We start from the raw sequence: 23,778 nt of genomic DNA on the forward strand, positions 1-23,778 counted from the left end.
ACTTATTACTATGGATGCACCGATACCCTTTTTTGATTGGCGAGTATGAGTATACATACTTTCAGTCAAGTATTCGCCAATACCGAGTGCCGATACTTCGCGGTGCAATTTGCGTCCATGCAAAATGTATGGACACAAATCATAACGCAAAGGATACAATGCGATTTCCCCACTACTCTTGTGCAAGCCCCCGTGACAGTGTTAACCAATCATACAGTATCTCACAGAAGTGAGTACACCCCTCACATTTTTGTTAATATTTTATTCTATCTTTTCATGTGACAACACTGAAGAAATTACACTTTGCTACAATGTAAAGTAGTGAGTGTACAGCTTGTATAACAGTGTACATTTTCTGTCCCCTCAAAATAACTCAACACACAGCCATTAATGTCTAGTTAGCTGGCAACAAAAGTAATTACACCCCTAAGTGAAAATGTCCAAATTGGGCCCAATTAGCCGGTTTCCCTCCCCGGTGTCATGTGACTTGTTAGTGTTACAAGGTCTCAGGTGTGAATGGGGGGCAGGTGTGTTAAATTTGGTGTTATTGCTCTCACTCTCTCATACGGGTCACTGGAAGTTCAGCATGGTACCTCATGGCAAAGATCTCTCTAAGGATCTGAAAAAAAGATTTGTTGCTCTTTATAAAAATGGCCTAGGCTATAAGAAGATTGCCAAGACCCTGAAACTGAGCTGCAGCACGGTGGCCAAGACCATACAGCAGTTTAACAGTACAAATTCCACTCAGAACAGGCCTTGCCATGGTCGACCAAAGAAGTTGAGTGCACGTGCTCAGCGGCATATCCAGAGTTGTCTTTGGGAAATAGACGTATGAGTGCTGCCAGCATTGCTGCAGAGGTTGAAGGGGTGGTGGGTCAACCTTTCAGTGCTCAGACCATACGCTGCACACTGCATCAAATTGGTCTGCATGTTTGTCGTCCCAGAAGGAAGCCTCTTCTAAAGATGATGCACAAGAAAGCCTGCAAACAGTTTGCTGAAGCCAAGCAGACTAAGGACATGGATTACTGGAACCATGTCCTGTGGTCTGATGAGACCAAGATAAACTGATTTGGTTCAGATGGTGTCAAGCGTGTGTGGAGGCAACCAGGTGAAGAGTATAAAGACAAGTGTGTCTTGCCTACAGTCAAGCATGGTGGTGGGAGAGTCATGGTCTGGGGCTGCATGAGTGCTGCCAGCACTGGGGAGCTACAGTTCATTAAGGGAACCATTAATTCCAACATGTACTGTGACACACTGAAGCAGAGCATGATCCCCTCCCTTTGGAGACTGGGCCTCAGGGCAATATTCCAACAGAACGACCCCAAACACACCTCCAAGATGACCACTGCCTTGCTAAAGAAGCTGAGGGTAAAGGTAATGGACTGGCCAAGCATGTCTCCAGACCTAAACCCTATTGAGTATCTGTGGGGCATCCTCAAGAAGGTGGAGGAGCGCAAGGTCTCTAACATCCACCAGCTCCGTGATGTGGTCATGGAAGAGTGGAAGAGGACTCCAGTGGCAACCTGTGAAGCTCTGGTGAACTCCATGCCCAAGAGGGTTAAAGCAGTGCTGGAAAATAATGGAGGCCACACAAAATATTGACACTTTGGGCCCAATTTGGACATTTTCACTTACGGGTGTACTCACTTTTGTTGCCAGTGGTTTAGACGTTAATGGCTGTGTGTTGAGTTATTTTGAGGGGACAGCAAATTTACACTGTTATACAAGCTGTACACTCACTACTTTACATTATAGCCAAGTGTCCCTTCTTCAGTGTTGTCACATGAAAAGATAGAATAAAATATTTACAAAAATGTGAGGGGTGTACTCACTTCTGTGAGATACTGTATGTCCTCTAGCCCGTACTGTTATCCCCAGACCTCTAAAGCGACTTTTCCTTCTGTGACAACATGCTATCAGTGCAGGGAGGTTTCCCGCCTGTCATAGCCTGAGTTCACACAGGAGCAGTGGGGAAACCGAATGTGATTCGGACAGAAATAGCACTGCATTCCTGTTCAAATTGCATGCTATTCTTTGCATTGTGATTTGCATCCATTTTGTATTGACGCAAATTGCATCGCAAAGTATTGGTTTCGGGTATCGTGAGCATTTTCATGAGCACTCCTGAAAATACTCCGTATTGGCATCGGTGCATCTCTACTTATTGCTTTTGTATTGTAAGTCATGAAAATGTTGACCCCAATGGGAGTATACATGTGTGGGAGATTAAGAGGTTAAACTTTAATTTGTTGAATTGGCATTGGTTTGTTTAGGGTGGTCAGATTTCTTACTGCAAATGAAAGTTGGTGGAACATCTTGGTCTCACAGTTAACTTACATGGGACCAATCTAAAGGATGGAAATTGCAAACACATTTTAAAAGTTGAATGGATTCAGTCACCCCTGATGTCTAGATGAGCTTAATACTTACATTGATTGCTTTTAATGGTGTATGTGTTACTAGCCTGAGGATAACCCTTATGTCTTAATTTTTTTTTTCTTTATAGGTGTTGGTAAATCTTGTCTACTATTACAGTTCACAGACAAAAGGTTCCAGCCTGTCCATGACCTGACAATTGGTAAGTTACGAAAAACTCCACTGTCATTAAAAAAAGAAAAGAAAAAAAAGCTAAAACATATTGTACTAACTGGCAAGGAAATTGGGGGCATTCTGTACACTGTTCATTTATGGACTAGATCTCACTTCCTGGTTGTGTAATTTGTTCATTAGCATTCTGCAGAGTTTGAGGTAAAATTACAGGCATTCCCTGCTTTCATTAGGTTTACTGAAGAATACTGTAAACTTTTGATGATAATTTGGACTTGACTGTAGAGATGCTGGGGATATATTGTTTCTCTTGTTACAACACTTGTACTGAAAAAAGTAATCACTCAGCAGTGTATTTGAGCATGTTAATAAAATGACTTTGTAATTCCAGAGAAAAAAAAAAAAGAATTTGCAATGAAGCTTCATTGAAGTAGTGTTTCACTATATGAGTTCTAAAATAAAATATATAAACACCACATTAATTCACTTGGTATGATGAATTCAGAGTAACTAAAGACTCTTGTGTGAAAATCGAATTAAGCCCCAAATACAATTACTATGCTAGGGACTATGGCCAATGTCCCTCAACACTTTCCTCTTTTGACCTTGACTACTGAAGAGGTCACTAACGTTTTCTCGGAAGCCCGTCTCACTACCTGCCCCCTGGATCCTGTCCTCCCACAACTACTACGGTCACCCTCTTCTTCCATCCTATGCTCCCTCACTCACATCTTCAATCTTTCCCTCTTTAATGGTGCCTTCCCCTCCCCTCTAAAACATGCGCACATCACTCCCATACTTAAAAAACCCTCCCTGGACCCCACCAGCCTGAACAACTTAAGACCCATCTCCCTGCTGCCATTTACCTCTAAACTCCTAGAACGCTTAGTCTGCAATCGCCTGAGCTCCTACCTCACTGACAACAACCTTCTTGACCCTTTACAGTCTGGCTTTCGCTCACTACACTCCACTGAAACTGCCCTACTAAAACTCACTAATGATCTACTAACTGCTAAAACCAATGGCCACTACTCTGTACTCTTACTACTTGACCTCTCTGCGGCTTTTGATATGGTTGACCATCCCCTCCTCCTCAAAAAACTCCACTCTCTTGGTCTCAGAGACTCTGTTCTCTCCTGGTTCTCCTCCTACCTATCGCAGCGCTCCTTCAGCGTTACCTATAACGCTGCCTCTTCCTCTTCACTCCCTCTTTCTGTAGGGGTGCCTCAAGGATCTGTCCTTGGACCCCTTCTCTTCTCCATCTACACCACCTCCCTTGGTCACTTGATAAACTCCCATGGCTTTAAGTACCATCTCTATGCTGATGACACACAAATCTATCTTTCTACCCTTCACCTCACCCCTTCAGTCTCCTCTCGCATTACTAATCTACTAAGCGACATATCGGCATGGATGTCACTCCACTTCCTCAAACTCAATCTTTCCAAAACTTAGCTCTTAGTATTCCCCCCCAGCCTGTGCCCCCTCCCCTCTTTTCTCCATCACGATCAATAACACAATCATCAGTCCCTCCCCTCATGCCAGGGTACTAGGTGTAATCCTAAACTCCCATCTGTCCTTTCACCCCCAAATCCAATCACTGTCCAAATCTTGTAGACTTCACCTCCACAGCATCTCCAAGATATGCCCATTCCTAACCTCGGAAACCACTAAGCAACTTATTCACTCCCTTGTTATATCTCACCTTGACTATTGTAACTCCCTCCTCATTGGCCTACCGAATCGCAGGCTATCCCCTCTTCAGTCTATCATGAATGCTGCTGCCAGACTTATCCACCTTACTAACCGTTCTGTATCTGCCACCCCTCTCTGCCAATCCCTCCACTGGCTTCCCATTGCCCAACGTATAAAATTCAAAACATTAACGTATAAAGCCATTTATAACTCTGCCCCAAATTACATCAATGATCTTGTCTCTAGATATCACCCAAACAATACTCTCCACTCCTCGCAAGACCTCCTGCTCTCTAGCTCCCTTGTCTCCTCCTCTCATGCTCGTCTCCAGGACTTTTCCAGAGCTTCCCCCATCCTCTGGAACTCTCTACCCCAATTTATCAGACTATGGCCTACTCTGCTCACTTTTAGGCGATCTCTGAAAACCTATCTCTTCAGGGAAGCCTATCCTGCCCTCAGCTAATACTGGAATCTTCTACTCTTCCAACCAGTCCATCCCCCACAGTTACTACCTTTTGTACCACTAGCCCCTTCTTCCTAGATTGTAAGCTCCAAGGAGCAGGGCCCTCCTTTCCCTCTTGTATTGAACTGTATTGTTGCTGTATTGTCTCCCGTTTATATTGTAAAGCGCTGAACAGACTGTTGGTGCTATATAAATCCTGTATAGTAGTAAGGTAGAAAGAGAAGGTATGGCTGCTCCAGGTAGGCCCACCATTCCGACACTCTACAATCCTTCAGCGTGTGTGCTGGCCCAGTTCGCACACTTGTGCTGTAGATCAAAGGAAAGAGGGAAGCTGCACTAAAGCACACATCCACTTTATTGTAGAAAAGCACGTTATGGGATTATGAATAAGCGCTGAGGTTAGCGTGATACGTGTGAACCTTTGTTCCCCCACTGCATACAGTATGGTGTTTTTAAGCTGCATTTCTATACAGTAAAGAGGATATGTGCTTTAGTAGTGCCTGCTGGACTTTCCTTTGATCTACAGGCCAATGTAATGCCCTTTTAGACATTATGGGTTTTTACCAGTGGGTGTAGAAAACAGCCTGGTGTCAGAGGAAACAAACAACACTAAGGGGTTAGTGAACATGAAAATGTACTGGGGTTGGTGATCAGAGCAAGTTTAAAAAAAAAAAAATGGTGCCCCAGTGTTAGTATCAGTGGAAGATCAGTTGGTATCACTGCAGTGAATAGTGCCCATCTGTTGTTGTCTTTAAAGGAATTCTATCCCATGATTGGTGTCGGGAGGAGTAGCACCTCATTGTGTCGATGGGAGGTAAAGTGTCCCAGGGGCCTGATAAAGGCTGGCAAAGACCACACCTGGGACACAGTTTGGGGATCACTGTATTGGGGAGTCACCCTATGACCGAAATAAATACTTTTAGTACTAGCCATATTACGAAAGAAAACAAAATTACCGTAACTTTTAAAAGTGCCAGCTGGCTTAGCTTGGACAGGCTGGCTTCATAGTATTTTAAGGAATGCACAAATGTGCAAAATATTTCAAGTTTAGGAACAGGGGTGTTCGATTCCTACCGCCCGACGCCCAGGACATGTATTTCCGGGTGCCAGGCAGGTAGTTTTTTTTTTTTTTTTTTTTTTTTTTTTCTACCTTTTTATCCCGGGCAAGCAGCGGGCTCACCTGCCGCCTGATCGCTTTCACACAGCCCACAGTGTTGATTTTTTTTTTTTTTGTTATCTGAATAAGTGAATTGTCATAAGGGTCTGTTATACTTTGCCATGGCCATAGTTTAAAGGATAGGTTCACCTTCAGGCACATGTTACATGTTCCACACCCTTATTAGGGTGGCACATGTAACCTGTTCCCGCTCCTGCAATTCTCAAGACTTCCCCCAGATCCTTCCCCAACCCCCCCCCCCCCCCCCCATGACAACGGATTGGGGATCTTCTCCCTGAAATTACAATTTTAAAAAATACGCCTATATGGGGCTTCACCCACCCGGCCACATCATTCACTCAGAGTTCTGTAAATGAGACAACTATCATGAGCCTTTGCGGCTGACAGCTTTTAGTTCTCAGTGAACTACCTTGGGGCTGGTGAGAGCGATCTAGGTAGTTCATTTATTCTTCCTGTCATTGTGTAACTGCCTGCCCATATGAAGTATGAGCAAACACCTTACACTGCCAGTTGCAGGAACCCTGAATGTGCCTTTTATTTTATTTGCTTTTCTGAAGGTGAACATATCCTTTCAAAGGTTGGTAAGCATGAGACTGTCCAGTTGCAGCATTGTTGATTTCTGAATAGAAAATGAATTTATTTTAATGATTGGTGGTAAAGGAAATCACTACTGCTGCAACCTGCTTGTAAGACTAATTATTGCTTAGTAGTGTCTGGATATTTACACTGCTCACAAAAATTAAAGGAATGCTTTTTAATCCTAGTATAGCATCAAGTCAATTAAATTACTGGGATTTATCTGGTCAGTTAAGTAGCAGAGGGGGTGGTTAATCAGTGTCAGCTGCTTTGGTGTTGATGAAGTTAACAGGTGCACTAGATGGGCAATAATGAGACAACCCCCCCCAAAACAGGAATGGTTTTACAGGTGGAGGCCACTGATATTTTTTTCCTACTCTTCTTTTCTGACTGTTTTTCACTAGTTTTGCGTTTTGGCTAGGGTCGGTGTCACTACTGGTAGCATGAGGCGATACCTGGACCCTACAGACCTTGCACAGGCAGTCCCAAGTCCTCCAGGATGGCACATCAATATGTGCCATCCTCCAGGATGGCACATCAATATGTGCCATTGCCAGAAGGTTTCAAGAGCATGGAGGAGATTCCAGAAGATAGGCAGTTACTCTAGGGGAGCTGGGCAGGGCCGTAGAAGGTCCTTAGCCTATCAGGACCAGTATCTGCTCCTTTTATGCAAGGGGGAACAGGATAAGCACTGCCAAAGCCCTACAAAATGACCTCCAGCAGGCCATTGGTGTGAATGTCTCTGACCAAACAATCATAAACAGACTTCATGAGTGTGGCCTGAGGGCCCGATGTCCTCTAGTGGGCCCTGTGCTCACTGCCTGGCACTATAAAGCTCGATTGCCATTTACCATTGAACACCAGAATTGGCAGATCTGCCACTGGCACCCTGTGCTTTTCACAGATGAGAGCAAGTTCACCCTGAGCACATGTGACAGACGTGAAAGGGTCCGGAGAAGCCGTGGAGAATGTTATGCTGTCTGTAACATCGTTCAGCATGACTGTTTTGGTGGCGGGTCAGTGATGGTCTGGGAAGGCATATCCATGGAGGGACGCATAGACCTCTACAGACTAGACAATGGCACCCTGACAGCCATTAGATATAGGGATGAAATCCTTGGACCCATTGTCGGACCCTACGCTGGTGCAGTGTGTCCTGGATTCCTCCTGGTTCACGACAATGCCTGGCCTCATGTGGTGAGAGTATGCATGCCAGTTCCTGGAGGATGAAGGAATTGATACCACTAAATGGCTTCCATGCTCGCCTGACCTAAATCCAATCAAACACCTCTGGGATATCATGTTTCGGTCCATCTGATGCCGCCAGGTTGCACCTCAGTCTATCCAGAAGCTCAGTGATGCCCTGGTCCAGATCTTGTAGGAAATACCCCAGGACACCATCCATTGTCTCATTGGGAGCATACCCCAACATGTTAGGCATGCATAAAAGCATGTGGGGGCCATACAAACTACTGAGTACCATTTTGAGTTGCTGCAATGAAATTTCAGCCAAATGGACTAGCCTGCTGCATCATTTTTTCATTTGATTTTCGGGGTGACTTTGAATTCAGTCCTCTGTAGGTTGATCATTTGCATCAAACGATGGGGCATCCTTACATTTTTAACACATTACCCAGTCCATGTCAGTATAGCTATCCAGCATGATATTTTTCCCCCCATTGAGATCTGATGTGTTTTCAAAGTGTTCTTTTAATTTTTTTGAGCAAAGCACATATGCCTCTTTGCATTCAGCTGACTTTAGCACTTGGTGAAAAGAGTTGGTTTGATAACACTAGTAGGAGTTGCTGAAGTGTGTAGCTGCAATATACAGGGGTATGGACATTTTTGAAAAAACTACTTGTCCAGGAACTAAGATGGTGTCCCAATCTACTTGTCCTGATAAAAAAAAAAGCAGATTTAAATACGGTTTTGGTTAAAATTAGAGTAATGTCTGGGACTTTTAAAAACAAAAGGGGCTTTACGGCGACTAAAACGTTTAATATTTTTAACATTCCGTTTTATATCTCCTCCTCCCCTCCCTGCCTCTCTCCAGCATCTCACCCGTGGACTTGCAGGGAGGAGAGAGACCTTGCAGTGTAATTACATTATTACATTACATTACATTGAGTTTATATAGCGCCAAAGGGTTTGCTCAGCGCTGTACAATAGAGGGGGGGACAATACATGAAACATTACAGCAACAACAAACAGCACACGAGGGGTTATAGGGCCCTACTCTTTCGAGCTTACAATCTAGGAAATGAGCACCAATTGAGTGCTGGTCAGGAAAGGGGAGTGTCCGGCTTATCCTTTATCCATTTAACTGACAGAACTGTTTTTGTGTTATTTGCACACGTTTAAAAAAATCCTGAAGATTATACAAAACCCCCAAACATATGTGTTCTGAAAGCAGAGACCCTAGAGAATAAAATGTTCCAATTTTTTATTTCACACATCACAAATGTCTATGAAACATAAAAAATACACTTAAGTTATTTTTAGGGCACAAAAAGCAGTAAATGGGGCAGCACAGTGGCTAAATGGTTAGCACTTCCGCCTGGCAGTACTAGGGTCGCTGGTTCAAATCCTGACCACAGCACCACCTGCCTGGAGTTTGCATGTTCTCCCTGTGCCTGTGTGGGTTTTCTCCGTTACTCCGGTTTCCTCCCACTCTCCAAAAGACATGCTGGTAGGTTAATTGGCTCCTGTCTAAATTGGCCCTAATATGTGTATGTATGGATGTGGGTTAGGGATCTTAGATTGTGCGCTCCTTGAGGGTTAGGGACTGATGTGAATGTACAATATATATATATGTAAAGCGCTGCGTAAATTGACGGCACTATATAAGTGCCTGAAATAAATCAATGATCCAATTTTTTGTAATATATAAAAGATGAGGTTGCATCGAGTAAATAGATATCCAACATGTCAAACCTTAAATTTGCATGCACTCCTGAAATGGCAACAAACTTTAGTACCCTATATTTCTCTAGGTGGCGCTGTTTAAAGCCCCTTTTATAGGTCATCCGTTACGGAGGAGGTCTGGTGCTAGAATTATTGCTCTCATTCTGGCGTGCGCTGTGATATGTAACGTGTATCACAATCAACGTTTTCATGTGTAGGCGCCCGAGCGTGTGCTTTTACGTTTCTGTGTGCGTATATGTGGGGGGCGTTTAAAATTTTGGGTGGGGGGCTGTATGCTATATTTTTTTTTTTAATTGCATAGGGGACAAAAAGCCCCCTATGTGATTATTATTATTATTATACAGTATTTATATAGCGCCAAAGGGTTTGCTCAGCGCTGTACAATAGCAAGGGGAACAGAACATGAGACATGACGGAAACAATACATGAGGGGTTCGAGGGCCCTGCTTTTTCGAACTTACAATCTAGGAGGGAGGGGATGATTGTTTTGGTGACAGGTTCTCTTTTTTTTTTTTTTTTTTTTTTTTTGAGACATGCAGGGTCTAAACGACCCTGGATGTCTCCCCTGTGTTCCACTGAATGTAATGCAGTGCACATCGCACCGCATTACATTCTTTCCCGGCCTCGATGACCGGGAATGTGTCAAACGGGGACCCGGAAGTGACGTCACATCACATCACTTCTGGGTCAGGAGAAGGAGGGGAGCGGATGTGTCCACTCTCCTCCCTCCCCTATATCACATCCCTCCGGCGCACATTGAGCCAGTTCCGGGCTTGCAGATGGGCAAGCGGAGCCCTGGACATATATAGCGGGCAGGGGGAAGAGGCTGACGTGGGCTGTGTGGAAGTAATCGGATGGCAAAGCTGCCGCCCGAATGATTCCAACTGACAGGTGAGCCCTGCTGCTTGCTCGCAGCAGGGCTAAAGGTAAAAAACCAAACTACCTGCCTGTGCCTGGAACTACATGTCCCGGGTAATAGGAATTGCACATCCCTGACCATGGACAGGTAAGTACTGTATGTGGTTGTAGCGTGAGAGGCAGTGACCAGGATCAGTTTGGTGGCAGGACCTGGGTAATACTGCAGTTGTGCTCCACAGGGGGTTCAGTTAACAGTACTATGCAGCATCAGACAAGCTTTTTTTTTCTGTGTGAAATGAACCTGAAAATAAAAGTAGGCAGATGCTTTGTACAAGTCGGTTTAATCCTTTTTATTGATGCTAAATCAATACCACCAATTTTCTGGAAATGTGTTTCTTTTGGGGGGGGGGGGGGGTTGTGAAAGTCTGTAAGTGAAATATGAATCTGTATACTATGTAAAATATGCTTCAATTGCACAACTTTTAAAAGGTCATTGCTGCTGCAAATAGTAGTGTCACATGAATGATTGTAAAAGTGTTTTGCAAGGCAAGTCATAGCTCTCAGTAAATGGAATGTGCATGTTGAAATAAGGATCACTTGGTATAAACAACTTTATTTACTTCTTTGTGGTGCTTGCATGGTATGAGACCCCTTGCATTAACGTCAAAAGGTTATTATAAATCAGTCAACCTTCATGGCCTGTATTTATACCCTGCACTTATAGTCGGCGCTTTTAATATTCTCATTGTACTCTCATTTGTCCTTTTTTATATATCCAAGAAGTACCCAAGACTGAAAATGTTTATATGTGGAATTTTTACCATCAGTCTTGGTGTATCAATATCCAGAGTCATGTTCAGTGATAACCTCTCACCTGGATACTGCTGCTGTATCCCCCTCACACCCTCCTGCATGGAAGCTATGCATTACCACAGGCATGTCTATGTAAGGATTTCTGGGAGGGGTCGTTCATCCCAGGGCAGGGGCAGCAATCATAAACTCCACTTCGTTGGCGTCAGTTGGAACAATAATAAAGATTCTTTCTTAGCAAGTAAGCCCCCCTTTTTTTTGTTGCTGTCAGTGTCAATGAAAATGAAGCCCTCCTTTATTGGTTCTTAATGTTAACAGTGATCAGGATTCCCCCTTTGCTGGTGTCAGCCATAATAAAGGCCCCCAATTCATAGGTGTATTTGGCTTTAACAAGGAACCACTTTCATTGGTGTTAGTGTTGGCCATAATTAAAATCCCCCATTGTTTGTCAGTATGAGCTATAATAAATTCCCCCTTCATTGGTATTGGAGCAATTAAAAAGATTCCCACATTGTTGGTAACATGCCTGTTCACATGAACCCACACGGCTTCTTTCTTCCTTTCAAACCAGAAGTACACTTTTCTTGTGAGGTAGGGGATCACTCCACCTGACCGAATGCTGCCATCATTCTAGTGTGAGGTGCTGGAACACATAGAATATCCCAGCACCAGGCATCCCATTGTCACTCTGCATTGTATCCCCTGGAAGCACACAGGCCACCATTTAAACAGTGCTGTTCTAAGAGACTGGTGGAAACATCTGCCATGTTGCTATGGACTGCTAAGAATTGCTGATATGTTATAAGTATGCTGTAATAAACCGATGGTTACTCATGAGCACTTTTAAAGGAGTATTTAAAGTAAAAGTCATCCAGTGAGTACAGGTGGCAAGGAGCCTGCTTGAGGACTGCTAGCATGTTACTTACACAACATGCAATAAGTCTGTGCTCACATGGCCAGAGCTATGTGGTTGACATGTTTCTGTGTGTATTTCTCTGTGCTCTTGTAACCTATGATTTTGCCTCCCACAGTGGGTGGTGGAAACAAGTCCCAGTCAAAGCACATTTTCCTGTATAGTCTACATATTTAATGTAGACGTCCCAAACTCAAACAGAACCACAGGTAATGTTGACTTGCAGTTCAAAGTGTTTTAACTGCTGCACACATTGGGTCACTGAACCAGAACAGGACTTGTGAATGATATGATTGACTGCATGTGATCGGTGACAGGTTAGCATCCTTGGACACACAGTTTGCATCCAAGGCCACTCATCTGTCCCTAATCTCATATAAATGCTCAGATGTGTGATTACATGAACAGCACCAAATGTTGTTATTGTGAAAGCATGGATCCATCCTGCCTTGCATCAACGGTTTTAGGCTGGTGTGTCATTTGAACGAGGTTGTAATCATTCTAAACAATACACAACAAACATGCTGCACAGAATCTGCTCTGAAATGCATAGTGTATGTAACCTTGAGTAAAAGGTTCCCAGCTCACCTCAGCCTTGTAATACATCTCTGCATATGCACACTTAAGCTGGTCATAGAAGGTTCCAATCTCGATCAGCCCATATTCGAACCATGTATAGGCATGCTGAAGATCGAACAACTAGCCTGCTGGATTTTACATGTGATTATTGCTAGTGGCTATTATAAATGCTAGCAGTAATCACTGTGTTCTCCTGTGGTTGCAGGAAAGAAAATCGTTCCACTTTTGGCCGATTTTAAACTCTTTTCTCCTTTTTTCAGTTTTACTGCAATTCTGGAGTTCCTGATAGATGGCAGTGCAGCTTTTATCTGCAATTAAAAGTAAATAGTTGTTTGATACACAGTCTGCTTTTAATGCTTAGAAATTTATCTTTTGGTTTTTGTATGTAATAGTAGAAAACGTTTTTTTGGTTTTTTTTTTATCCAGTAGTAGCCATGTTCTCACTGTGTTACATTTGCCATTGTTGTAATAGTTTTAAAGAACACAAATTATTACGGAATGTATTAATTAATTTTCCTAACAATACAATGCATTCTTAATCCTAACAATGGAAGTACCTGAATATTGATTTGGTATCAGTATTTTGCAGTCCCTGAAAAGCAGAGGTCAGAAAGAGAAAAGCTTTACAAAGAGCCAATCAGTTATTCTCCTGTGCTAACAAGGAAGGGGGGGGGGGTTAGTGAGGATAAAGACCTATTTGCCAAGATGTTCCACATGATTGCCAAGCCACTAGCATTTACATATGTAGAGGTTGGGCATATTTTTGTTTTGTTTACCACAGTAGCACAGTTGTAATTTCATAACACGGTATTGGTAAAACTTGTGCATTTGCAATCGCAGTTCATATTTGGAAATCGCCTTGAAAGTGCAGAAGTATTGCATGCATGCATGCCCTTAAGTCAGCAGTTAAACTACAGTGACCAGCCAGGAGGTAGTTAAAGTGGATCTTCTTGTAATACAAAGACACTTACCTGTCCAGGGATCCAGTGCTGTCCTCACCCAGGCCGGTTATTCACTGGTCTTCGGGTCGGCAGCGCCTCTATGTTTACTCTGGGAAGCCAGTTCAACCTTGGTTCCATCAGACCATAACACATTTTCCCACATGCTTTTGGGAGACTTCACATGTTTTTATGCAAAATTTAGCCGGGCTTGGATGTTTTTCTTCGTAAGAAAAGGCTTCCGTCTTGCCACTCTACCCCATAGCCCTGACATATGAAGAATACGGGAGATTGTTGTCACATGTACCACACAGCCAGTACTTAGCAGATATTTCTGCAGATCCTTTAATGTTGCTGTAGGCCTCTTGGCAGCCTCCCAGACCAGGTTTCTTCTCGTCTTTTCATCAATTTGGAGGGACGTCCAGTTCGTGGTAGTGTCACTGTTGCGTCAGATTTTCTCCACTTGATGACGACTGTCTTCACTGAGTTCCATGGTATATCTAATGCCTTGGAAATTCTTTTGTACCCTTCTCCTGACTGATACCTTTTAACAGTGAGATCCCTCTGATGCTTTGGAAGCTCTCTGCGGACCATGACTTTTGCTGTATGATGTGATTAAGAAAATGTCAGGAAAGACCTGCTAGAACAGCTGAACTTTATTTGGGGTTAATCAGAGGCACTTTAAATGATGGCAGGTGTGTACTGACTCCTATTTAGCATGATTTTGAATGTGATTGCTTAAGGCTGGCCATACACTATACAATTTTCTGTTCAATCTCTGCCCAATTTCCTTTAGAATTGCCTTCAACTATGTTGTGCAAGGGCCTGCTTAATTGGATACAATTGAAAGTGTTGTTCAGGTTTGACCTCATATGGTTTTTGGTAAATCTAAAGCAATTTTCTAAAGAAAATTGTATAATGTATGGCCAGCCTAATTCTGAACACCGCTACATCCCCAGTTCTAAAAGGGTGTGCACACTTATTTATGCAACCACATTGCTTAGGTTTTTCATGTTTACTCCCCTCCCTAAAAGATTTCAGTTTGTTTTTCAATTGTACAGTTTTTATAGGTCTCATTAAAGATGGAAAAAGTTCTGAAATTATTTATCTTTGTAATTTTTTTACATCACAGAAACCTGACATTTTATCATGGGTGTGTAGATTTTTTTTAATATCCAATGTATCTGCCCACTCCCTTTTAGAAAAAAAAAAAAAATCAACCGACAGTGGACTTTAGCCCACTGTCGCCTGAAAATGGGTCACAGGACTGCAGAACGAACTGCATTCCTGTGATCCATAGGAGTAAAGTTAAGTTCCACTTTGTTTAGTGCTAAGATGTAAATAATAATTATGTATGAATCTTCTGAATTATTATTTTAAAACATGGGTTTATATAGTTAGGGTAGCTTGGGTAGCTGACTGATGTAATTAATCTCTGTGGTTACTAAAGGTGTATGTGTGATCTATTTAGTTTACCTTGTATTGATCTTGTATTGAACAAGCCAGAATATCAATGACAATGCAACCTTCTCTCTTGTATAATATTTTGTTAGTATTTCTTCTGAATTGTCAACTGAATGTGTAATTTGGTATGGCATTTGGACATTATAACTGTTATGTCAATAGATATATTCTGCAGAATGCATGTAGGATGGCAGGTAGGCTTATTGCTTATAGGGAGTTTAATGATTGTGGAGGTGTCAGAGGCACCAAACCAAAGATGTTCTGAAAATCAACTGCAAAGACTAATGTTCACTGTATACACTCTGGTCCGTTTATTGTGATTAAATATAATAATTTGTTGTTTCTTTGCCAGGGGTTGAATTTGGTGCACGAATGATTACAATTGATAGCAAGCAAATAAAGCTTCAGATTTGGGACACAGTAAGTATAATATTCAAAACCTTTTGTGTATAAAACTGGAAACTGTAAGTTATTTATGTAATGAAGGAATGCAGACATTACCTCCCCAAACCTCTCCAGCTTTCATAGTTAATGGGCAGATTAGGATACCTAATGGGAATATCCCACTGAGGATTTCACATTGTGAATGCATTTCTGGTGAGCACTGTTGCCTTTCCCTAGGTATTGCTTTCTCCCATACATCAAACTAGTGCAGGGGACAGGCCATGGTTTATATTGATGCTTTGTAATAATTTAATTGGATTTCTACCCCATTTTTTAAAAAGAGAATTATCTGCTGTTTTTCTTTCCTGCACCCCTCTACTGTAACACATTATTAGTTTACTCATTCATGACAAAGTAACTTTGTTTCTAAAGCAGCTGCATTGCTTCACTTAGAGAAGCTGAGAACAGAGCGTCAAGGTTGGGAGGGAGCTCTGGAAATTATCTTCCTGAAACACAATAAACCTGTCAGATGTAAATTAAAGAGAAGTCCAGAAGGTGGCAGGTACCTCTTTGGACTTGACTAATAGTGTGCCTGTCCTTTTTATAAAGTTGCTGAATTCCTGGAGTTCAGCTTTAAAGAAGTATAGCCAAAGGTTTTTTGACTGTACTTCTCCTATAGTAGGAGGGCAGTTAGTTCTGCACTCCCATGACCTGTTTTCAGCCAACAGCGGGCTGAAGCCTGTTGTTGACTGACTTCACAGAGCCGGTGCAGGCTGTGAAAAGATCCTGACCCAGCAATCTCCCAAGAGCCTGAGCCAGCCCCTCCTGCCCCCTCCACAACCCAGCACTCCCGTGAGCACTGGAGAGGCAGAGTAGAGAGCTGGAGACTGACTGTCACTGCACTCTGCTCAGAGTGGAGGGGTGAGCTGAGTGATTGCGGTGTTTGATCACTAAGTTTTATGAGCAGAGACGGCAGGGGACAGATGCAGCATCAGATCGATGCTGCATCCATCTACGTGGGTATGATATTTGTTTTCTAAAGCACATACGTCTTAACTATCAGTGCAGGGAGATTCGATGCTCCTGTGTATCCCTGTGTCTTTCCCTCTACCCTAAATGGGCAAAATGATAGCCTTTTTTTTATCACTTCAATCCCAGTGCGGTTTTAAAATGCCACTGGGATGCGGGTTGTTCATTCTAGTGACATTTTTCAATCTGCACTCTGGGAGCACTGATAACGATATGTACATAAATTGCCACGCTATAACATCACTAAATACAAATGTGTACATATGAACAAAAGTGGAAAAAATAAATGTGTAGAAAACACCATCAAAACAGAATCCCAAATCATGTCCAAATCAGAACGAACACACACACCTACACACACACACCTACACACACACACCTACACACACACACCTACACACACACACCTACACACACACACCTACACACACACACCTACACACACACACCTACACACACACACACCTACACACACACACACCTACACACACACCCCTACACACACACCTAAAGTCCTGGTTTGTATGAAATAAAAACCGTGTATCTCCAATATATGTACATAATCGGTGCCCCAGATTTCATTTATGAAGAAACGTGTCTGGTAGAGACTTCGTTCCTGATGTTCTCATGCTGTTTCTGTATACCAGGAAGTTGGATTGGTTTCCGGGACCAGAGTTTTTTTTATCTGTTATAAAGCACTTTTTGTCTACTAAAATGAGTATGGGTTTTTATGCGACGTCTGCTTTCCTATCTCTTCTTTTACGAACCGATTTTTTTACATATACCGGAGAGACATATAGGAGGGTGAAAGTCTGAAGTGATCTTCCTGAAAATTCTGGTTGTCCAGCATCTTTTCCTGCTTAAGAGCAATGGTGGAAGCTTGTCTCCAAGTCATATTACCCATATGTTTGACTTTTCTTAGGTTAATAGTCCATGTGTTTCAGAAAGAGCCCTACTAATATATGGTGGTGGCACACCTGCTTTATTGGAGGTAGTGTTTAATTTCATACACACCAGGACTTTGGGACTGTATTGATCTATTCTTTCTGATTTGGACTTAATTTGGGATTCTGTTTTGATGGTGTTTTTTTCTACACATTTATTTTTTTCACTTTTGTTTCTTCAGTATCTCCCAGAAGTGAGTACACCCCCCACATTTTTGTAAATATTTTATTATATCTTTATATCCTTTCATGTGACAACACTGAAGAAATGACACTTTGCTACAATGTAAAGTAGTGAGTGTACAGCTTGTATAACAGTGTAAATTTGCTGTCCCCTCAAAATAACTCAACACACAGCCATTAATGTCTAAACCGCTGGCAACAAAAGTGAGTACACCCCTAAGTGAAATGTCCAAATTGGGCCCAATTAGCCATTCTCCCTCCCCGGTATCATGTGACTTATTAGTGTTACAAGGTCTCAGGTGTGAATGGGGAGCAGGTGTGTTAAATTTGGTGTTATCGCTCTCACTCTCATACTGGTCACTGGAAATTCAACATGGCACCTCATGGCAAAGAACTCTGAGGATCTGAAAAAAAGAATTGTTGCTCTACATAAAGATGGCCTAGGCTATAAGAAGATTGCCAAGACCCTGAAACTGGCTGCAGCCTGGTGGCCAAGACCATACAGCGGTTTAACAGGACAGGTTCCACTCAGAACAGGCCTGGCTATGGTTGACCAAAGAAGTTGAGTGCACGTGCTCAGCGTCATATCCAGAGGTTGTCTTTAGGAAATAGACGTATGAGTGCTGCCAGAATTGCTGCAGAGTTTAAAGTGGTGGGGGGTCAGCCTGTCAGTGCTCAGACCATACGCCACACACTACATCAAATTGGTCTGCATGGCTGTCGTCCCAGAAGGAAGCCTCTTCTAAAGATGATGCTCAAGAAAGCCTGCAAACAGTTTGCTGAAGACGAGCACTAAGGACATGGATTACTGGAACCATGTCCTGTGGTCTGATGAGACCAAGATAAACTGATTTGGTTCAGATGGTGTCAAGCGTGTGTGGCTGCAACCAGGTGAGGAGTACAAAGAGAAGTGTGTCTTGCCTACAGTCAAGCATGGTGGTGGGAGTGTCATGGTCTGGGGCTGCATGAGTGCTGCCAGCACTGGGGAGCTACAGTTCATTGATGGAACCATGAATGCCAACATGTACTGTGCATACTGAAGCAGAGCATGATCCCCTCCCTTCGGAGACTGAGCCACAGGGCAGTATTCCAACATAACAACCCCAAACACACCTCCAAGATGACCACTGCCTTGCTAAAGAAGCTGAGGTTAAAGGTGATGGACTGGCCAAGCACGTCTCCAGACATAAACCCTATTGAGCATCTATGGGGCATCCTCAAATGAAAGATGATGGACCGTAAGGTCTCTAACATCCACCAGCTCTGTGATGTCGTCATGGAGGAGTGGAAGAGAACTCCAGTGGCAACCTGTGAAGCTCTGGTGAACTCCATGCCCAAGAGGGTTAAGGCAGTGCTGGAAAGTAATGGTGGCCACACAAAATATTGACACTTTGGGTCCAGTTTGGACATTTTCACTTAGGGGTGTACTCACTTTTGTTGCCAGTGGTTCAGACATTAATGGCTGTGTGTTGAGTTATTTTGAGGGAACGGCAAATGTACACTGTTATACAAGCTGTACACTCACTACTTTACATTGTAGCAAAGTGTCATTCCTTAGTATTGTCACATGAAAAGATATAAAATATTAACAAAAATGTGGGGGGTGTACTCACTTCTGTGAGATACTGTATGTTAACATTTGTATTTAGTAATGTTATAGTGCGGTAATTTATGTATATTTGTACACTATGTATCTGTGTTGCCAGCGGCTTAATTTTTGAGTATACTGTTGCGTGATTTTTGTCTTTTTTTTTTTTTGTTATTTTACTGATGGATATAGGCTGGAACCTGCAGGTATCCAGCACTAGGCCCAAGGACTGAATAGATTAGCTCCTGGGCTTTCAGATGCTTTTACAATCGCTCCATAGGAGTGAATGTAAAAACAATGCTTCTCTGTTCTGTTTTCACTGGAAGTGTAGTGACATTCAGTACAGCAACAGATATCCCCAAAAAATTTAAATATTCACTACCAGATGAATCACCAGGTCCCAACAATACTGTTAGATGATCTGGATGACACTGCACAAGCATCAACTGCTTGCAATGTCATTTTAATTTTTTTTAAGTTCCTGTTGTGCTATTTTGTCTCCCTGTGAACTGGATCTTATATTAATGTTACACAAACAATTTAGGCAAATCTTCCTTTTTGTTTTTTTCTTTGTGCGTTTTGCAATGTAGTGTGTTTCTAATTTTGTACAATTCATTCTCCATAAAAGCCAAGGAATAAAAATATATGTATCAAAATTTGCTATTAAATAAAGAATTAAAAGATTTATAATGTGCAGAACTGAAACAAACGAAAAAAAAACCCTCTTGGGGACTCGAGGGATATAGGGAGAAAAAGGTTTAGGGACTAAAGGGCTCTTATAATGAAATTACGCTTCATCTCTATTACATAAGCACAAGGGAATGGTGGTGCTGCAGGGTCTCCTTTTTTTTTTTTTTTTTTTTTTTTTTTTTTTTTTTAACTGGCAAAAACTTTCTGCCTAGAACATACATATACAGCAGGTGTAGAAACCTTTATTCAACTCCATCAATGCAAGGAACTATTGATGTGCTGAGAAAATGTGACAACAGCACCACCTGCTGGTGAATCATATAGTATGCATTTTAAATCAAGCATGGCACAGGAATACAGCGCCATTATTATTATTATACAGTATTTATAAAGCGCCAATGGTTCACCATAAAAGTTATTTCTGTAAAGCTGAACTCCAGGCAGATACAAAAGTTCTAAATTAAGACCGCTCTGAAAATCTTTAGGACTTATTAAAGCCAAACTCCAGGGAAAAGAAAAATCTTCCTGTGCAGTGCAACTCCCCCTGCACTGCAATGCTAAAATTCTTGTTTATGCGTAGAGTACCACTGATAGGAACTTTAACCCACCTCATCCCTTGCTCCACCTTCAGCTGACACTCTCCTCCTCTTCTAATTTACACTCTGTCTTTTAGGTGTTCCCTCAGTGTCCTCAAATACATTGCAGGGCTTATAGGCCCTTACATTGTGATCAGTGACATCAAAGTGCTTTCACTGACGCACGTAAGAGAAGAAGCTGCAGGGGCCAGTAGCATAGCATGTAGGGAACCTGCAGGAGCATGGGACTAGATAGCTAAAAGTCTTTTTTGCTGGCACCCTATGCATAAAATGATCATTAACCTTCTGACACCTGTAAAAGTGATCCAGCGGCTGTATAGCAACTCAGATCACTTTACATTATAGAGCAAGATCATGGCTGCCACTACAGCCATGATCCTTGTAGAACCACTGAAACCTGTACATCCATTTGCGGGAAGTTGTTACATTTATTTAAAATCCATTGATTCTGCATGGTTGACATATACGTACAGTTGGGTCCAAATAGAGCCTACTAACTTATATGTCCACCTCGTATTTCTCTTCAGAAAAGAAGGAAAAGCTTATAACATCCTTTTCAGATGTCTTCACTTCTGTGAAGAGATGGTGATCAACTTTTATCAGATGTAAATTGTGAGGATTCTCATTTAATTTCCCAACAGAACACTATTCCAAATCCTTCACAAATATTGTATGTTATTCAACATGAACTCCACAACCAATATTACACATAATAAACTGGTAAGAATCTTTCTCCTGATTTTCTTCAATTGTAGGTTTTAGATTCCAGCATGCAGTCACTGTGGCCGTTCCCAAAAGTATCAGTCACCAACACAGCAAAGAAAAGTGGCCATATACTGTATGTCACAACCCAGGCGAATAATCTGTTTATTACAATGTATGCTTCTTAAAAATAAAATAGCCAATCCTATTAGCAAATATCACATATAGAGAAGTACAAAGCAGAACCAAGTGACCACATCAGTTGCACAGCAAAAGCAGCTGGAGTGGGTAATATTCATCAGATTTGTGAGTTGATCACTGCCTATTGCAGTGACAAAATAAATGTTTTTTGTTCCTTTTTGTATACAGTGGTAGTTTGATTACTTCACATTTTGTTTACTTGATGATAAACAATTGGGTCATGTCATGTGGCATAAAAAATTGGGTCATGTCATGTGGCATAAAAAATTGGAACTACCACCATTTTGCTTTTCAGGGCCTGTGTTGTCAGAAAATATATGAAGTCTGGGGCATTTAACAAATCTTTAGGCCATTTTAACATGTATGCAAAAAATGACTCTGGGACTGGTTAAGGATCATTAGAGGCAAACTGTTTTACTCCCATTACATTTGTGTAGTATGAGGGCCTACCTAAACCATGCTGTTTAAGGCCAGGTTCACACCTATGCAGGTTGCGTTTGAGCCGTTTCTGCATTGCGTTTTGCGTTGCGTTTTTGCAGTTGTGTTTTTGATGTGTTTGGGGGGGGGGGTAATTTTTTTTTATATATTTCTCTTGTTGCTAGGCAGATTTAAAATGCAAAGTGCAGCAAAAATGCAATACATGCTTTTCTGCAGCGTTTCCATTGAACTCTATAGAAACAAACGCAACTTTTTGCGTTAAAAAAAGCCTGACCCTTTCCAAAAAACGCACCGTGTGAAAACGCACAGGTGTGAACATGTCCCATAGGAAATCGTTTAATGGACTACAGAAAATGCTTAGGTGTGAACCTAGGGTTACTTATATCTAGTTAAATATTTCCTCACACTGCATACAGGTTAAAAATTCAAAAAGGAAAATTGCACTGAAAGGATCTAAAAGGTAATAGCGTCTGGAAATACCAATTCGACCAAAATTATATAGTAAACATTAAACAGAAAAAATTGCCACGCTAATGTGAAATAAACATTACATCACACATAAAACATAAGAAATTAATAAAAACATGAAGTCCATATCGAAAAACGCCCCCAAAGGAAGTCCCAAAGTGATATATGTGAAAGTTGAATTCAAGGGAATGGTGACTTTCCTCCACAAATTCCAAACACCAGTGCTGTGGCACCAGCATACAATGCCTTGAAAAAGTATTCATACCCCTTGAAATTCTCCACATTTTGTCATGTTACAACCAAAAACTTAAATGTATTTTATTGGGAGTTTGTGATTAGACCAACACAGAATGGCAATACTTTGTAGAACCACCTTTTGCTGCAATTACAGCTGTAAGTCTTTTTGAGGATGTCTCTACGAACTTTGCACATCTAGAGAGTGAAATGTTTGCCCATTCTTCTTTGCAAAATAGCTCAAGCTCCGTCATATTGGACGGAGAGCGTCTGTGAACAGCAATTTTCAAGTCTTATAAAAATAATCCCCCTGCGCTCCACTGGTATGAACAAACAAAACCCCAAATATATGCAAGCTGCTACCACCTATTCCCAATACCACAGGATGTATAAGTACAATGATATAAAAATATAAAATGCATATAAAGTGACCATGCTGTATTGAAAGATACAAATGACTAGTGCTAAGTATTCCCCCCCCAAAAAATATATGTGTCAAGTGCTGAGAGTGCAAGACAGATCATGCGTTTGCTGACTAGATCGTGCCAAAATACAATATATGCAAAGTAAAAGTAATACACAATGACATTGCACACTCTAACTGATAGTGACAGGTGCTCAGTATGAATATAAATGTTGGTTAAAGATAAAAATCCACAATAAAGAACACCGCGATGTCAGTGCTTCAATTCTGCACTCCAAACATGATGCGTGTTAGCATGCCACACGTGTATATCGTGATCCAAAAGTGGCTAAAGTGCCTCCTCACCTTAACCATGCAACCCCCTAAGGGCCACAATGGTTTAAGTAATAATGCTCCACCAGACTTGGTATCTCTGTTATAATGCTCCTGTAGTACCACTCAGTCTCCTCTGCCAGGTCACTTATGCCCTCAGATGGTAATACCCCCAGGATTATCAAAAGGCCATAGAGAGGTAGACAAAGAGAGCCTCCATAGTGAAATACCATTTATTCCATATAGCAGATGAAAGCAAGCTTAAAGCATTGTGGCCCTTAGGGGTCGCATGGTTAAGGTGAGGAGGCACTCTCAGCACTTGGCACTTATATATTTTTTTTGGGGGGAATACTTAGCACTAATTTTCAAGTCTTGCCTTAGATTCTCAATTTGTTTTAGGTCTGGACTTTGACTAGGCCATTCTAACACATGAATATGCTTTGATCTAAACCATTGCATTGTAGCTCTGGCTGTGTGTTTAGGGTCGTTGTCCTGCTGGAAGGTGAACCTCTGTCCCAGTCTCAGGTTATTTGTATACTCTTAACTTGTTTTCTTCTAAGATTGCCCTGTATTTGGCTCCATCCATCTTCCCATCAACTCTCGCCATCTTCCCTGTTACTGCTCAAGAAATGTTCCCCAC

The 23,778-nt window shown here is 41.9% G+C and overlaps 1 protein-coding gene across 1 annotated transcript in view; it reads left to right on the forward strand.

Annotated features, from left to right (window-relative positions):
- The window catches only part of RAB2A (RAB2A, member RAS oncogene family), a 134,956-nt gene that overhangs the window by 25,795 nt on the left and 85,383 nt on the right, over nucleotides 1-23,778 (forward strand). Inside the window, exons 2-3 of the mRNA XM_089685311.1 lie at nucleotides 2,507-2,578; nucleotides 15,298-15,365. Coding sequence (XP_089541437.1) covers nucleotides 2,507-2,578; nucleotides 15,298-15,365 — 140 coding nt within the window. The remainder of the gene's footprint in view (nucleotides 1-2,506; nucleotides 2,579-15,297; nucleotides 15,366-23,778) is intronic.

This window comes from Staurois parvus, unplaced genomic scaffold (genome assembly GCF_062004578.1).
Source record: "Staurois parvus isolate SC_StPar_1 unplaced genomic scaffold, SC_StPar_1.0 ptg000371l, whole genome shotgun sequence".
Classification (NCBI taxonomy): Eukaryota; Metazoa; Chordata; class Amphibia; order Anura; family Ranidae; genus Staurois; species Staurois parvus.